Source organism: Phaseolus vulgaris, chromosome 11 (genome assembly GCF_051622355.1).
Source record: "Phaseolus vulgaris cultivar YP4 chromosome 11, ASM5162235v1, whole genome shotgun sequence".
In the NCBI taxonomy this organism is placed as follows: domain Eukaryota; kingdom Viridiplantae; phylum Streptophyta; class Magnoliopsida; order Fabales; family Fabaceae; genus Phaseolus; species Phaseolus vulgaris.
This window is the reverse complement of record NC_143508.1, coordinates 47,091,221-47,110,098: the sequence shown is the minus strand read 5'-3', so window position 1 is coordinate 47,110,098 and position 18,878 is coordinate 47,091,221. Positions and strand designations below refer to the sequence as shown.

Genomic DNA, 18,878 nt, shown 5'->3' with positions numbered 1-18,878 from the left:
TTACTTATTTGATTAATTTTTTAAAGTACAATTAGTCATGGCCTATTAGTCCATCGACGATATCTTTCTCTAAATTAAATAAAGTTACATTTTCCATTTAGAAGGGTTTTGGAATTCGATCAATAAGGTATTCTCTAAAAGGTAGGTGTTCCAACCTTAGAGCGCAACATTTTGTAATTGAAATCCTTGCCCATGATATCTACACAATAAAACAAAGATTAGAAAAATGAATAACAGAATTTAACATATGAAAGAAAACTCGAAGTCTTACCCACGAACAAGATAAGATAGTAGGTCCTATATGAGGCTCGAACACTTCTTCTAAAATGGCCTATCCGTGTCGGACACACGTATTCGTGTCGACACACGTACGACACTCGTAGAATACTTATCGGTGAAGTGTTCAATTCAAAAAAATATTTATTGAATTTTTTAAAATTCTAACACAGTTCTAACATAATTTTAAAAGGTATAAATATAATAATTTCCTAAAAACTCAAATTTATTGTATAAATTTTTATTATGATTATAAAAATAAGAACAAATTCTTTTGAACCAGTCATGAAAAATATCTTCCTGCTCCCAAAAGAATCTGGAACATACTTTTGCACATAAATATTTATTTTCAATTTATATAATTCAAAAATAAATAATATATAGATCCGTATCCACGTATCGTGTCAGTGTCCGTATCCATATCTGGGCTACAACTAGGTGAAGGGATGCCGAGGAGACCTTTACTAATGGGTCAAGGTAGATTTTTCATTATTTCTATGTTTATTCTCTTCTCAACATTAAACTTATTTACCCTTTGTCTACAGGGGAAATTTTGGTGTGAAGTTTGGGTAGAAGAAGAGACATTTCTGCGGATTTTGAGGCGAATATTTCAATTTAAAAAAATTATTTTTGAAATTTTTGAATGACGAGGTATGAATTTTGAAAAGAGCACCATGATGAGTTCCATTCAACGAAATCCAACTGAACTCAAAACCATGATTTAATTGATAAAATACATGAATGTATTTATAGAAGGCCTAATGCTAAGGTAGCAAAAAAAGTATTTGAAGGGATTTTAAGAAGACCCAATTGTTTGGATGAAGAAGACTTGGAGCCACATTTAGTGCACTGAGCATTCGGTTTTCAAAAGGAGACAAAGGCTTCATGTAAACTCGGTCGGTCATCACAGGTGTTTTGGCTGAGATGAACTCGACCAATGAGAATCAGATAATGAAAGACGAAAAGCGTAGTGAGAAGCATTCTTTATTTTCTTCAACTGTTTCGGCTTCGAATTTGTCTTCAATTTCAGAGTATTACTTCTCCAATTTCAGCTTTTGGTTATGTTTTTTGCCACTTTGCATATATTTTGATTTGCTTTTGTTCCTTATATTCGCACTTTTTTTGTTTGTTTGTTATATCAATTCACCGTCTTTCGTAGTTTTATTACAACCTATGGTTTATGAATAATCCGTACCGACATTAAGGTTATCAGAATTTTTGTTATACTCTTCTCTGATCATAAATTCTGATGCACAAAAAGCTTACTTATGTTAAGAATTATTTTAAGAAGAGTTTAACGGTGATGCATTGCCAGTATTAGGTCGTTTCATACTATTATTCAATTACCAAATAACTTTTAAGATAGTTATGGAAGAAGTCAAGAACATACTATACACGGAGATTTGTGATTGAATGACACTGGAAAAGTATAAAAGTGCTCATGCAAGGTGCTCCTCAACTGTTTCATCCTTCATGGAACACCGAGACAGTGGAGTGGCTGGATAAGGAATGAAAAGGACAAAATGCTGCATCTCTTGAATCTGAAGTCCCTAAGAGTTCGGGAAAAATAAAAAGTATTCTCAAGGTAATATTTTGCTGATACGCCTCCAACTATCCAGATGTACTTGGAAATAATAGAAAGTTTAGATGATTTGTTTGTTTTTTTTGTGTTTTAGCTTCATATATGTAGCTTAGAATTTTTTTTGGCAACAAAATAAATAAAAAAAGTGATGGTCCAAGCAGACTAGACTGACCAGGCCATTAGGCTCTGTGAAACCAGCCTCACGCTGTGCCCTCCACTCTAAGAGTCAAGAGACCTATGCCTTCACTAAGATCCCCAGACTTAACTCTCAACTTAGAATGGGCAGGCCAACATATTGCAGACATAGCCCAACCCAGCAAGTCCCAGTGTTGTTCCATCACATTGATGCTCCCACTTGGGTCACAAGCTAGAGTAACTCAGCTCAGCGATCTGATGTCTTGTTAGTGAAGTTATAAAGACACTTTTGTTTCATTTTCTTTCTGTACCGGGATGACCAACCGGTCTTGTGACCCAGTCAACCCATGCGTCAAGACCATACTTTAAGGTACGAGGTCGATCGTGCGTCGCACGTGGCCGACCGACATGAAGTGCTCAAGTCAAAGGTGAACCCAATTAGCAAAGGTTAACCTACGGTTAGGAAACGACCTAATCCAACCCTAATCGCTAAACAACCCCCTAATCCGGCCCAACAGCGAGGGCCCATCAAGGTAATATAAATATCACGCATTCCAAGGAAGAAGGTACGTCATTAACTACAGTATTCTAACCAGCCGAATACGATACCCCACTGACTTGAGCGTTGGAGTGCCATCTGCAGGTACCCCACCCGCCTGAGGAGTCATCTAGCAAGAAGGACCGAAGGAGGAAGTGAGATACGACCGACCGAGCGACATCCGAAGACAATAGTTCTCCTAGTCCCCAACCTAGTTCGAGAACAATTGGCGCCCACCGTGGGGCCGAGGAGAGCCAGCAGCAATCACAGCAATAGATGGTATCAACCCGCAGCATGGCAAGCATGACCGAAGCAGATCAAACAGCAATGATGATGGCCCTTCAGAAGGAGCTAGCAGAGATGAAGAAGGCACACGAGGAAGCCGCTAAGAAGAATGAGGAGGAAATAAAAAACCTCCAAGAAGAGAACAAGCGGATGAAGAAACTGGTCGAGGGGGTGCCGTCCCTCGCCATGACCAATCAGGTCGGCAGGTCCCATGCCATCGGGGCCGGCCTCCAGGCCGAGAAGGACACCAAGAACGACTTCACTCTGGAAATGGATGGAGAGTCCCACCCCAGCAAGACAATCAACACTACCGCTCCGGCGGGTCCAGACCGACGCCATCCCTTCACCGACCGTGTCATGGAAACCCCCTTGCCAGACAAGTGGAAAGGCTTCAACAGGGATCGGTACGATGGGACGACTGACCCAGATGAGCACGTGGACGCATACACGACCCATATAAGCCTGTACACCACGGACGACGCAGTGTTCTGCCGAGTCTTTCCAACCTCTCTAAAGGGTAGCGCTCTGAGCTGGTTCACCAAGCTCCCAGCGCACTCTATAGATTGCTTCGGAACCCTGGTAGCGAAGTTCGACGTCCAGTTCGCAACAAGCCGCCCTCACCATCTGACATCCATAGCCCTGGTCGGCATTCGTCAAGAGAAGGGAGAGTCCCTCAGAACGTTCATTGACCGGTTCAGCAAGACTGCTATGAGCATTCGCAACCTCAGCCCTAAGGTGGCGATGCATCACATGCTGACCGCCCTCAGGCCCGACCCATTTGCCGACAGCCTGTGCATGCAACCTGCCACCAACCTCGACGATCTTAGACGCCGAGCGGCAAAATTCATGCAGCTGGAGGAACTTCGTGAATTCAGAAACAACGCCCGAGCCGAGGCAAGCGAGGAAAAGAAGGAAGATAGGGAACGACAAGGAAGGTCCCGAACCGGTCGGGACCAGAAAAGGGACAACCGCGGACCCCGCTTCTCCCGCTACACATCACTGAACGCGAAAAGGAGCAAAATTTTGCAAGAGGCCCTGAGCGTCGAGCTAATACCACCGCCCCGAAGGGCCTTGAGCCCAGAAAATGCCGACCGCAGCAAAAGATGCCGGTACGATAAGAATACCGGCCACTCTACCGAAGAGTGCCAAGCCCTGAAGGACAAAATCGAAGAACTCATTCAGGCCGGGCACCTCAGACGCTTTGTGCGTGGGACCCGGGAGACGCGTCGCTCCCCATGCAAGGAGCAAACGCTCAGGAGAAGAGACCGGACCCCCCCAGGCCCACGAGAGGGCGACAGGCGGGGAGACCGACGGGGACGAAGAGACGACCCCCCACAAACCGACACTCGCAGAGGCCGAGAGGTGATTAACACCATAACCGGAGGGTTCGTTGGCGGAGGCAGTACCAACAGCGCACGCAAGAAGCACCTTCGTGCCGTCCACCAGGTAAACCTCGTCTCTGCCCGACCAAGGATGCCACCAATCACGTTCACAGATGAAGATTTCAAAGGGATAGACCCAACCCAGGACGACCCCATGGTGATATCGGTCGATATCGATAACTTTACGATCAAGAAGACCCTTGTGGACCAAGGGAGCTCGGTCGACATACTGTACTGGAAGACCTTCAAAGCCATGAGAATACCGAAAGAGAAAATGATGCCCTACAACGACCACGTGGTCGGCTTCTCGGGGGAACGCGTAGGGACGAGGGGTTACATAGAGCTGTACACAACGTTCGGCCTGGAAGGGGCCAGCAAAACCCTCAAGATCAAATACCTGGTCATAAACGCCAACACGTCCTACAACATCCTCCTCGGCAGGTCGTCCCTTAACAAGCTTGGAGCGATCGTCTCCACACCCTACCTAGCGATGAAGTTCCCTTCCCTCTCAGGCGACATCCTGACGATACATGTGGATCAAAAGGTCGCCCGAGAGTGCTACGCCGAAAGCCTGCGGGTCGAGCCCACAAAACAGGGGCCCAGCGGCAGCCGTTCGCCCAAGCGAAAGATCGCCGGCCGTGGAAGAAGCCCCCGCCGGCACTCACCCCAACCAAAGAAGGGCATCACCATGGCAGATCTGGATCCCAGGGAAGTCGAGCCAAGACTTGAAGCCAAGGACGAGCTACGCCAAGCCGAACTCGACGGGGAGGATCGGTATACAAGCATAGGCACAACAATGGCCGCCGCCGATGCGGACTTCGTTCACCAAACCCTCAAAAAGAACGTAGACCTCTTTGCCTGGACGACGGCCGACGTACCAGGCGTCCACCCGGACATCATCACCCATCGCCTCTCGGTGTATAAAGAAGCCCGCCTGGTAGCACAGAAGAAAAGAAACCATGGAGAGGACAAGCGGCTGGCCGCCAGAAGTGAGGCCGAAAAGCTCCTAAAAGCCGGCTTCATAGCAGAGGCACGATACTCCACTTGGCTGGCCAACGTCGTGATGGTTAAAAAGTCAAGCGGCAAATGGCGAATGTGCGTAGACTATAAAGACCTTAACAAGGTGTGCCCTAAGGACTCATATCCCCTTCCCAACATCGACCGGCTCGTAGACAGAGCGGCCGGCCACAAAGTATTGAGCTTCCTAGACGCCTACTTCGGCTACAATCAAATCAGCATGCACCATAGCGATAGAAGTAAAACGGCTTTCACGACGGACGGTGCAAACTACTTCTACAAGGTAATGCCGTTCGGCCTAAAGAACGCCGGGGCTACCTACCAGAGGCTCATGGACAAGATTTTCAAAGGGATGATCGGCCGAAGCGTAGAGGTGTACGTGGAGGACATCGTGGTGAAGTCCGACTCGTGCGGCCAACACATCAAAGACCTACAAGAAGTTTTCGACGCCTTAAGAAGGGTCAACATACGCCTTAACCCCGAGAAGTGCGCGTTTGGCGTTGAAGGCGGCAAGTTCCTCGGCTTTATGCTGACCCACAGAGGAATCGAGGCGAACCCCGACAAGTGCAAGGCCATAACGGAAATGAGAAGCCCGAAAAGCTTGAAAGAAATTCAACAGCTGCTCGGCCGACTGACAACACTTTCCAGATTCGTCCCCCGCCTCGCCGAACGGATCAGGCCGATAGCAACAATGCTCCGCAAAACTTCGAAATTCAGCTGGAACGAGGAGTGCGAACAAATCTTCGGTCAGCTCAAAGAATTCCTGTCCTCACCGGCCGTCATCCAAAAGCCCCGCCTAGACTTTCCTATAGTAGTCTACCTAGCGGTATCAGAGGAAGCGGTCAGCGCCGCCCTCGTCCAAGAAGTGGACCGCGAAGAACACCCGGTGTACTTTGTCAGCCGGACGCTCCATGCAGCCGAGACCAGGTACCAAATGATAGAGAAGGTGGCACTGGCCCTGGTGCTGACAGCAAGGAGAATGCGCCCATACTTCCAGAACCACGAAATCAGGGTAAGGACCAACTATCCCATATACAAAATTTTGTCTAAACCTGACCTTGCAGGACGAATGATAGGGTGGTCGGTCGAGCTTTCAGAGTTCGACATCAAATATGAACCGAGGGGTGCCATTAAATCCCAATGCTTGGCGGATTTCGCAGCCAAGCTCCCTAGGAACACAGAAACCTCAGCCAAATGGGTCCTCTACGTGGACGGCTCCTCCAAGAAAACGGCTTGCGGAGCCGGAGTCGTCCTCGAGGGGCCTGGGGACTTGCTGATCGAGCAAGCCCTCCAGTTCTCCTTCAAAGCAACGAACAACCAAGCGGAATACGAGGCCATACTGGCCGGCCTCAACTTAGCAAATGACCTAGGCACGCGGGAGGTCGCATGCAAGAGCGACTCCCAATTGGTCGTCGGTCAAATCAAAGGAGAATTCGAAGTCAAGGAGCCCCTCCTCCAACGATATTACCACATCGTCCGTAATGTCATGACCAAATTCGACACGGTGGCGGTCCAGCACATACCACGGAAGGAGAACGAGCGTGCCGATGCACTCTCACGCCTGGCATCTTCGAAAAAACAAAGCCACCACCGATCGGTCGTCCAGGTGCGACTAGCACAGCCGAGTGTAGGTGACGCCGAATGCATGACAATCACCGAGACCCACACATGGATGACCCCGATCACCCAGTACTTGGAGCACGGGACATGCCAACCGGGGGAAGAGAAGAACATCAGACGGCAGTGCGCCCGGTACACCATGATCGGTCAAGACCTATACCGAAGGGGATACTCAACGCCACTCCTAAAGTGCCTCACCAAGGAACAATCCCAATACGTGCTACAAGAAATCCACGAAGGGGCGTGCGGGAGCCACTCCGGAGCCCGAACGATGGCGGCCAAGATAATCCGCGCAGGATACTACTGGCCGACCGTCCATGGAGATAACGCTAATCACGTCAAGAAATGCCAAAAATGCCAAGAGTTTGGCCCCCTCCACCACCGAAAACCAGAAGAATTGCACAGCATGACATCACCTTGGCCGTTCGCCATGTGGGGAATGGACATCATCGGTCCATTCTCACCAGGCAAAGGTCAGACGAAGCATCTGTTGGTCGCGGTAGATTATTTCACCAAGTGGATCGAGGCCGAACCACTAGCCACAATCACCGCCCGAAACATCCAAAATTTCGTGTGGAAAAACATAGTGTGCCGGTTCGGCATACCACACTCGATAGTCTCCGACAACGGCCGGCAGTTCATCGATCAAGGCCTCATGACTTTTTACGGCGACCTCGACATCAAATCCCTCACAAGCTCCGTTGAGCACCCACAGACGAACGGACAAGCTGAAGCGGCCAACAAGGTTCTGTTGAACGAACTAAGGAAGAGGCTCGGAACTGCCAAGGGAAGATGGACGGAGGAGCTGCCCGAGGTCTTATGGGCATACCGCTGCACCCCACAATACACCACACAAGAAACCCCTTACAGCCTCACGTACGGCACCGAGGCCATGATACCAGTAGAAGTCGGGGAGCCATCCATCCGACGCCAACTCTTCGACTTATCCCTCAACAAGGAAAGTCTGGCGGTCGGCCTCGACCTCTTGAACGAGCTCCGGGATAAAAGCAAGATACGCGAAGCGGCATGCAAGCTCCGAGCGGCAAGGAGATACAACTCAAAGGTCCAGCCCAGAAGCTTTCAACAAGGTGACCTCGTCTGGAGAATGCGCAGCAACACTAGGAAGTCGGACGACAAGTTCTCATCAAATTGGGAGGGACCTTTCCGAATTCGAGAAGTGGGAGAAGGGGGAGCTTATCACTTGGAACACCTATCGGGAAAAATTGTACCTAGGACGTCGAATGCCACACACCTAAAGTTTTATTTCAGCTAAACATTAATAAAATATACGCACTCTTTCCTCGCCCGGCCGATCCATCGATCGGAGAGGTTTTAACGAGGCGTTTCGTACATAAGTGTATACAACGAACGACACGAGCGATTTTGGTCAGGATGTAGCCCTAACCGGCATACCCTCCCGTCACATGCACAGTTCGGCCAGGATGTAGCCTCAACCGGCATACCCTCCTGAACCCGTACCCATTTCGGCCAGGATGTAGCCTTAATCGGCATACCCTCCCGAACCCACTCGGCCAGGATTTAGCCTTAATCGGCATACCCTCCCGAACCCACTCGGCCAGGATGTAGCCCTAACCGGCATACCCTCCCGTCACATGCACGGTTCGGCCAGGATGTAGCCTCAACCGGCATACCCTCCCGAACCCGTACCCATCTCGGCCAGGATGTAGCCTTAACCGGCATACCCCCCCAAGGCACACACAACGATCAACAAAAGTACGCCTAAAATAAACGCCTAAATCGAAATTCGCTAAAGGACGGCCGACTTATCGAAGTCCGTTACAATCACTTGGTTGATTTTACTTATCACAAGTTACTCAGTTGATTTCATCTACCAACCGGTCGCTCAGTTTTTTTTTTACTTAGTTAATTTTACCACGATTTAAGGTTCATTAATCCAGCCCATTCGGCTCGTAAAGGCTCGATCATCCAGAAAATGCAGAAACAATTGAAGAGAAAAGAACTTATATTAAATGCAAATAGGTGGGGGCCACACTCCGGCCCCAGGGGAACAAAAACATACACTAACCGACCGCCTTAATCTTCAACGTTCAGAATGGCGGTAGAAGGATCGGTCTCTTCAGCAGGCTGACCGCTCCCAGCAGGCACCAAGCGGCCATTAACAACCTCCATCTCTTGGTCAAATTGACCAGAAGGTGGAGGGCCTCCGTAAAGAACCTCAGCTTGGCGGACGGCCAAGTCAAAACTTTGGTTAATCAAAACCATGGTATCCTCCATGGTTTTCAAAACCTCGGCTTCAGCCGCCTCCTTCCCCTGCAGCTCGGCAGCAGCTTCCTTCTCCGCCAACGAGGCCCGGTGATCGGCCTTCTCCAACGCCTTTCGGAGAAGCACAACTTCCTCGGCCTTCTCCAGCTCGACCAGCCGACTCTGGCGCAACTCCAGCTCGGCAGTTTGCGCACACAACTGCTTCTCATAAGTTGTGTTGGCCTCCATGGCCTGCTTCAGATGTATGACCCGCCTCTTGCAGGTCATGCTCAAGGCGGGAAATCTCCTCCGTGTGGCCTCCGAGCCTTGGCACCCCGCCGGGCCAACACCAGTCCCCGGCAGATCATCTCGATACCACCATCGAGAAGATCATCCTCAGGGACCGACTTAATCTCCTCCTCAAGGCCGGAGGGCAATCTGAAGCTGACGGCCCGGCTGAACGTCCGGTCGCCCCCAGCAAGGCTAAAGCCGAAGCACCGACGCACTCTGATATGTGAGAAGAAGAAGAAGAAGAAGAAGAAGAAGAAGAAGAAGAAGAAGAAGAAGAAGAAGAAGAAGAAGAAGAAGAAGAAGAAGAAGAAGAAGAAGAAGAAGAAGAAGAAGAAGAAGAAGAAGAAGAAGAAGAAGAAGAAGAAGAAGAAGAAGAAGAAGAAGAAGAAGAAGAAGAAGAAGAAGAAGAAGAAGAAGAAGAAGAAGAAGAAGAAGAAGAAGAAGAAGAAGAAGAAGAAGAAGAAGAAGAAGAAGAAGAAGAAGAAGAAGAAGAAGAAGAAGAAGAAGAAGAAGAAGAAGAAGAAGAAGAAGAAGAAGAAGAAGAGAAGAAACGACCTAATCCAACCCTAATCGCTAAACAACCCCCTAATCCGGCCCAACAGCGAGGGCCCATCAAGGTAATATAAATATCACGTATTCCAAGGAAGAAGGTACGTCATTAACTACAGTATTCTAACCAGCCAAATACGATACCCCACTGACTTGAGCGTTGGAGTGCCATCTGCAGGTACCCCCTCCCGCCTGAGGAGTCATCCAATGAGAAGGACCGAAGGAGAAAGTGATACGACCGACCGAGTGACATGCGAAGACAATAGTTCTCCCAGTCCCCAACCTAGTTCGAGAACACTTTCTGATGTGGAATATATTTAGCATAAAGTTTAAATTTTAAAAAAATTGTCTTTTTTTTTCATTTGTATGAAATATAAAATAGATATTTGTATGAATTTGGGGAAGACAAAATATCCTAATTTGTGCTCTAAGATGTTAAAATATTGTATGTGAGCATTCTCTGCAACTTTCTAGTATTCACAAAATGTCTTTTCATAATAGGATGAATTCTTCAGATACAACTGAAGAATTACAGAACTTTCAATACACACTGAATTTTCAATATTCATGCACCATGCCAAACACTTTTTTATGCAACTGAGTCTTTGTGCAAATTTTCCTTACATTCCATAGAATTAGTGTCAAACACACTTATGCAACTGAGTCTTTGGGTAAATTAAACAGAAATGCACTAATTATCATTCAATTGTTACATAGCAAAATAAACGCAAAAGAAACGGATCTTTGTAACCAAAAAAATAGTCATTCAGAAATAAAAAATTGATCTGAACTTGGTGGGATGCACCAGTCTTTGCTGTAGTGCAAAGCAAAGACAATTACTGCAGTTGGCCCTTTCCCCTAAAAAATAAATTTAATATCGTGTGAACCAATGGTTCACATATCAGATATTAAACTGATAAGAACAGATACTACACTTGATCTTAGCCAAAAGGCCGAGAAAGGTATGCTTTGTACTGTCTAAGTATTCTGTTTTTATATTCTGTCATCCTTTTTCTTGTCAGAGTTGTAGGAAATGTGGGACTTATTTTCAAAAATGCTTGAACAAAATGATTTTAGAATTGGTGAATGTATAATTTTATAATGCATGAATTTATTTAACTGTTGTTATATGTAATTGTTTTTTAAAACAGTGTATATACAGTAATTTATTTTTTGTTTACAAAATGCTAGTTGCAGTAGTATTTTTGCTGTATGAAAATACTTGTCTGTAGAAATTAATTTTTATGCAAAGATTTGCTTGTCTTGTGTGCAGTAATTTAAAAATATTTTTAGTATTTTGTAATTTGTTGCATTTTAATTTTAGGATCTAACTCTTGTTTATTGTATTTTAATATTTGTTGTTTGCTATATTTTAAGTCTGCTATTGAGTGAACTTCAGCAATTATTGTTCTACTACTGCTTCTACTTGCGTTTGATCAGCTTATAGCTCAAACACATAAAATGATGTTGACTTAACATTCTACTGCCACAGTTTTGTTGATTTCTTATGCTGTGTTTAAAATTTAGGAAAAAATGGATTTTGTGAAAAGTCTAGTAGTTAGTCATGGTAATTCATGTACTTGTTGGCATCAGACAAAGTCTTCTGAAAAAAAGTGTTATTTTTCTTTTCTAATGGTACCTAAATCTGATTAATTCAATTTTTTCTCTGCAGCTACTCATTAATGAGATGATAAAACACATAGAAAATGCATTCTCCAACAATTTGTAAAGCATTTTATCACTTTTTCTTCTTATCTGTTTACCATTTCAAAGATTTTGTCAAAAAAAAAAGTGATGGTTCAAGCAGACCAGGCTCACCAGACTTGCTGCAGCCTGTGATCCCTATAAAATAGTTAAATGTTTGAACTTGTTAAAGTTTTGTAAGTTCTTTCTTCAGATTTCTGTTTCACAAAGTATCTTATAATATAATGAATTTTATAATATTACTAAGTTCTAAGTTCAACACAGTCATGTGGTTAGCAAATTAAAGCATAAAAAAAGTTTATGCAGCATTGAATATAGTTAGGTAATGATTTAGAATCATATGATATGTTAATTTTAGTAAACAATTGTTAGAAAATAATATACCCTCTGATATATAAATTAAAGTGTCTAACAGTCTCATTTGTTCACTCTCTCAGACATTTCATTATTTAGTTTATGATATGCTTTCTGTTTTTTTATATGTTTGGTTTAATTTCAAAGTAACAAATAGTAACAAATATGTTTGCAAGTAGAGAAGACAAAACAACTTATTGATTCTATCTTCTCACAGTATCCAAACACAGTTTGAGATCCAAATTTGGCCTACCAATCATCATATTTATCCCTTTGATAAGGTGAGCAAACTTGTGCCAATGGGAAAATTTTCCATTAACCAAATACAAAGCAACTTATAGTACTTCTAAAATGTGCAATAGAAATGGTTACAAATAAAACTTATATTTTGTAAGAGATTTTCATACAAAAAATTATGATCCAAGCAACAAGGCTCACACCAGCCAGATTCATATTAAGTTTTATTCTCTTTTGCTAAATAAGATGAACAGATTTTGACATAAAAAAAAGTGATAGCCCAAAGCCCTCCACTCTAGGAGATCTATGCCTTCACTAAGGCCAACCACAACCAGACTGTTTCGTCCTGCACCTCCATATCTTCTTCTGTCACTTCCATACACAACATGAAAATACATTTTTATCCTTTGTGTCACCTCCATAGAGTAGTTTCCAGATTATGTAATCCAAAAACTCATTTGAAAAAAGACTTCTGGATTACATAATCCGGAAGCTAAATAAGACTTCCAGATTATGTATTTTGGAAAGTAATCATGCATATGAAAAAAGGCTTCTGGATTATGTAATCTGGAAGCTAACTACAAATTTAAAAAATAACTTTCGGATTACATAATTTAGGATATTATAGAGGAGTATTTTTGGAAATTTGAAAATTTATGAAGGTGAGAGAAGAATGTATGGAGGTGCAGGAAGAAACAGTCCCACAACCAAAACAAAACCAGCACCCAACAAGCCTCAATGTTGAGGCAAGCCTCAATGTTGAGGCATCACGATAGTGCCTCCACTTGGATCACAAGCAAAGTAACTTAACAGTCTTACATCTTGTAAGTGAAGGTTATAAAGACATTGTTGTTTAGAAACTGTTAAAATCCTTTTTTATCAGTCTTAAAATCTTGTATATGTGATCCTCACAAAATGTCTACTTCTATTGTCATTTAATAATAAGATGAATTTTTCAGTTACTATCGAAATTTATTGAGAATATAATGTTGAATTAATAGGGGACTAAATTGAAGAAGGAGTGAATTGTATTTAGGCAGGTTTTCGCAAAAAGTAGTTTAATCAATATTGACAGAAAATCAGTTGATTGTTTTTCCAAATAATAGATTAAAATTTTCTAAAAAAACACTGATTCAGAAAACAAAATTAATTAAAAATTCTAGGCACACAAGACACAAGTGAAAATCAATTTCACTTAGAAAAGATTTGAATCTGTTTGAAGAAATAAATTTTAGAATTAATTTCAATAGATTATCTTTAAAAACAACTGATTGTTTTTTCAATTTTAGTAACATAACAAATTGAACTTTAAAAAACTGATTATTATTGGTTTTGGTAAAAGACAGAAAATATTTTAGTTTTCAACAATCAATTAAGAATCCAGTACAATCCAACATAGTTTTCAAAAAGCTTTTCTATTCAAACAATGCAAACACAAAATCAATACAAAGAGATTCAGACACAATTGCTTGAAACCTTAATTATGTTAAGGATTAATTTTAGATACAACTGATTAATTTTTCCACTAGTAAGAACAATGATGCAGAAAACTAAATTGCAGTATAAGGAAAGCTTAAAGCACATCAAGATTTATACTAGTTCACTCAAAATAGAGCTACATCCAGTCCCATCTCACACCAAGATGGAATTCACTAGATCAACAATTTATTTTTACAAAAGAAGATCAAAAACAATTTTTGAACACTACAAGAACCAAACCACGCATTGCAACACCTTGTCACAACTATGATGCCTGCCAAGAAACCCATCTTGCCACTTACAAACTCATAATTACAACACAGTTAAGAAAAGGAACGAATTCACCTTAACTATGAACCACAAACTCAAAGGGATCTCCCAATTCACAGTAACACTTTGAATAACCTTTGACCTCAAGTGAATAATGAAAATTAGGCACCAAAAATACTCAAAGATTAACAAAGACTAATTTTCTCCAAAAAAAACTCACTTTTGATTCTCTCCAATTGTAAAAGTGTATTGTATATAAGCAATTCTCAAAACCTTTTTCAGAATACAAACTCACCATTTTATAGGAGTTAAAACAAAAATTGTTTTAAAATATAATTGGATACTATCAAGAAAATCAACAGGTTAAAAATCAAAACAATCAGTTGATTTTACTTAAAACACTAAGTTTGCCTCAAAACTATTTTTTTTTCTTAAAAGGAATGTATTTAAAATGAAAATACTTGATATATTACACATTAAAATATGGTTTTCAAAGGTAAAACACATTACATAAAAATTTAAAACATTTCAATCAATTGATTTACAAAATAACCGATTGAAAAATTGCACCTTTCTAGTAAAGAAAAATATAATCAGTTGAAAAATGTTTTAATCAATTACAAAACTGCAACTTTCTAGAAAACAAAATTATAACCAGTTGAAAATAATTTTAATCAATTGAAAAAACTTTTTAACCAATTAAAAAACAGTTTAACCAATTGAAAATGATTTTGCTCTTGGACCCTTCATCATTCCTCAAGGTAAAAGATAAATCAAGACAACCAAAACAAATCCTAAGCTACCTGGACACATAAGGAAGCAAGTCTTCACACAAGGCTTCAATTCACAGCTTCATCAAACACTTTGATTTGGGATCCTCGAGATGTCCAACATATAGTACCCACTTCAGACAGTTGGGCCAAACAACCTGAAATTCGATTAACTCATATACTTGAAAATTGATTTCTATGTTAACAAACTAATCAACCCAATCTTTGGTAACTACTTAAATGGATATTTCTCTAGGACCAAAACCCAATAAATATAATTTTATTCTCCGAGTACTCACTCAATTCCATCCAATTACTTAGATATTCTTATATATATATATATATATATATATATATATATATATATATATAAAAGATCTTACTAACTTGAGCATCATAAAATCTTTTGCAAGTGAATCACCCCTTAGTCTTCATAAAAAAAGCTACGCAACCAATCAATAGAGAACCTAACTCGCCCAACAACTCAATCATCCACCTCAAATAGTTCCAACTCATCTCTGGTAAGAACAATAACAAAATCTATTTATTTATTTTTTAAATAAAATTAAGTGTCAATAAAATAAATTGAGAAAAAAATATCAAAATAGTTTTCTTCATTAGAATTTTCCATCCTTACTCATTAATAAAGTTTGTATAGCCTGGTTAATGGTTTATACTTTGATATCATTGTTGGTTTAGGTTCAAGACATGAAGCCTTTACCAAATCCATCCAAAATATAATAATAATAATAATGACGATCATGATGATGATGGGGTGGTTTTTTAACCAAAATGGTGCAATTTTAGTTGTTTATTATAAGAATGGGAAGAAGTGTTTTTTTATGATTTTGGTTAAGTCGTGCCTAGTTAGCATAAATTTGGGTAAGTTGTGCCTCATTAGCACGACTTCGTTTGAAAAAAGTATCTTATTGAGCATTTGAAGAAGACCTAACATGATAGTTGTGAGGGGACTATGAATGAGGTTGTTCAGTCTATTGAAGACCTAACATAACTTGATTGTGCATTACAAAAAAATTTGGACCACCTTCACATAGTCATCTTTACAATGGTATTATTCCTTATCGAGAAATTAAAAAGACTTATTTTAAACATTTTGTGCAAGGTTTTGAACATGATTTGTAGTCAACAAACCTTGGTTAAAAATTTGGTCACCTTGAATAACATCACACAAGGAAAGAATGAACTCCTTCAAAAATACATGGATTGTTTCACTAAAGCGTCACTCAATATTATCGATCTCCATTCAATAATATCCATGCACACAATATTGATTGGACTACAAGTGAGTCAATTTTTGAATAGTCTATTTGTCAACCCAATAAATACATGAATGAGCTTCGCGAGCAAATGACTAGGTATATAAGTATTTAGGGGTGGCAATGTGGGCTGACCCGCCCTACATTAGAGATAACCTGCAGGCCTGCGGGTCAGGCCGCATAAAGAATTTTTTTTTCTTCAAAAATTAAAATATCATTAATTATAAAAAACTTATTCCTAATGTTGAAAAATTAAAATTTTATCCCTATTTAAATTCATTTAATTAAGATAAAAATATGAATTCAAGTATGAGGGTTGTTAGAAGGCTTGATTAAAAATAATTAAAATTTTTTTTTGCATTTATTTTTCCTATATATGTATGTAAATATATAAGAGTATCTTATCAATGTTTTGCTACAAAATATTTTAATGAAGATGACTAATTTTTTAACTATCTTATTGAAATTTTTTCTTTATATTATTATTTTTATTAATTTTTTTTAAATATAAGACTTTACTTAAAACTAAATTCACTATCACTCTTAATATTAACTCATTTAGATGATTAAAATGAAACTTTCATTTCTTTAATACATTAAACTCATTTTAAAAAAAATAAAATAAAGGTCACACTGCAATAGTGGGTAAGTGGGATATGATTTTTCTTTTTTTTGAAAAAACAATAAAATATTTTTTTAATTTATGTAGGCCAGCAGGTCAATCCGCTCCACCCCGCTATTATATCGCGCGGACTGCAGGTTTTGCAAGACGGACCTAAACAAGTCAGTGGGTTAGATTAGTGAGTCTGACCCACGCATTTTGATAACGAGCTGCAGACCAACCCGTATGATCCGCCCCACATTATCATCCTATAGGTATCGAAGAAAATAGGAAGATGCAAAAATGACCAATAAAGAACGTTGCAAGTCCATTTTCCTCTATTGCCCCCACACTTTTCGATAATGTCCAATATATGACTCAAGAGGAAGCACGATAACTATATCAACGGTAGGCAATATAGAATTATTCAAGAAGCATCTAACCTTGAATTGTTACATATTCCACAAACCATCCTTTCTGGGCCAATCCAAACAAAATATGTAGATATCACCAAAACACAGCTCACATTGCTGAAGAATTACAAGTTCGTGATATTCCAATCCGAACACACGGCAAAGCATAAATGTAATCAATCATTCAAGAAGCATTTTTATTTATTTTTTTCTTATCAGTGATTTCCAAATCTAAAGTTTATTTTTTATTTTTTAAAACTTTTCAGATATATAATTTTACAATATATTTTTATAAAGTTACTAATTTAGTTTTTAACTTATTTAATTAAAATTTAATTATCCTTTTAATTCCTATATTAATGATGAAAAGTTAATTTCATCTTTCATATTTTAAAAAGTTTAATGCTGTCCCAACATTTTTAAAAAAATTTATTTTGGTTTTAGTTTTTTTTAAAATTCAATGTTGTTTCAAATTTTTTAACAATTAAATTTGGTAGTTTTAATTTTTTTAAACGATTCAATGTGATAACCACACATATAATTCAATATGTGATTATAGAATTGTTGAGGTAATTTATTTTAATAAATATAATATAACAGAAGAAATCACATAGAATATTTAAAAAAAATTTAAGATCATATCAAACTTTTTAAAATCTTAAGGCTAAATTAATTTTTAATACTTAATATAAGAATACTAAATCTTTAATTAACTTATAAACTAATTTGGCAATATAAATATGTTTGATAAAAAAATTTACAATAGTATATTTTAAGAACTTCAAACCTATAACATATGCAAATTATTCTATGTGAGTTTTGTTTTATTTTTACCGTAATTTCTTATTTTTAATATATTTTCTATTATCTTTAATTTTAGTTTAGCTATTATTATTAGATATTTTCAATCTTATAAACATCATTGGTTATTGTATTATTTTTAACATTTATTAAGTTAAAATATTTAATTTTTTATGCACTTTAAATTAAATAACTTTTAACAGTACAAATTAAAATAAAAAAAATATACTATGTAAAAAAAGTGCATAACATACAATAAAAAATTGTAAAAAAAAAAATTAATATAAGATTATTTCAAATTAAGAAAAAAATCTTAAAAATAAATAAAGATTAAATTTAATTAATACTCATTAGGTCAACTTATTTAAATAAAATTGTTTTTTCGAATAAAAAATCATATAATTTTATACTAAATATTCTTTTTCACTCATCCTTGAAATGCTTATTTGTCAAGAAAAGACTGATAAAGAGGAGTTTGATCGTGTCCTTCATTGTCAATACTTATTTTGGAAAGAGAAAGTCAGGATGCTTTGGTTTAAGGATGGGATAGAAATATTTTTTTTTTTCATGTTGTGGTAATATATATATATATATATATATAATTATAATGAGAGTCATAGATTACTAATGATGGTGTTATTGAGGATACTAACTTATTAATGATCATATATTGGATTTTTATAGAAACCTTTATGTTGACTCTAATCTTAATGCTCACACTACTGGTAATACATAAGATTTTATTGGTACTTATATTCCCATCATGGTTTCCTCTGAGGAGAATATTATGTTGATTAAATACCCTGATTATTTGGAAATCAAGAATGTTGTTTTTAACCTTAATGGTAATAATGCTCTTGGTCCTGATGATTTTTGTGGCGTTTTCTATCATTCTTGCTGAGAGATTATTGGAACAAATGTTTGCAAAGTTGTTCAATAGTTTTTTAAACAAAACTGGATTCTTCTTGGGATGAATAGTAATGTGGTCTCCCTTATTCCTAAAATTCAAGGTGTTGATTCTATTAAAGATTCCAGATCCATTGTCATTGCCAATTTGAAATTTAAGATCATTTC

General features: G+C 39.3%; 1 protein-coding gene and 1 pseudogene across 1 annotated transcript; one reads left to right on the top strand and one right to left on the bottom strand.

Moving 5' to 3' along the window:
- Nucleotides 1-2,825: 2,825 nt before the first annotated feature.
- On the top strand, nucleotides 2,826-8,108 carry LOC150023318 (uncharacterized). Its single transcript, XM_090297804.1, has one exon. The coding sequence runs from the start codon at nucleotides 2,826-2,828 to the stop codon at nucleotides 8,106-8,108; it is 5,283 nt and encodes a 1,760-aa protein (XP_090153930.1).
- Nucleotides 8,109-10,692: 2,584 nt separating this feature from the next.
- On the bottom strand, nucleotides 10,693-10,864 carry LOC137811954 (U2 spliceosomal RNA; annotated as a pseudogene).
- Nucleotides 10,865-18,878: the final 8,014 nt, after the last annotated feature.

Coding starts and splice junctions, on each gene's coding strand:
- LOC150023318 (XM_090297804.1), top strand. CDS start 2,826: ATGGCAAGCATGACCGAAGCAGATCAAACAGCAATGATGATGGCCCTT.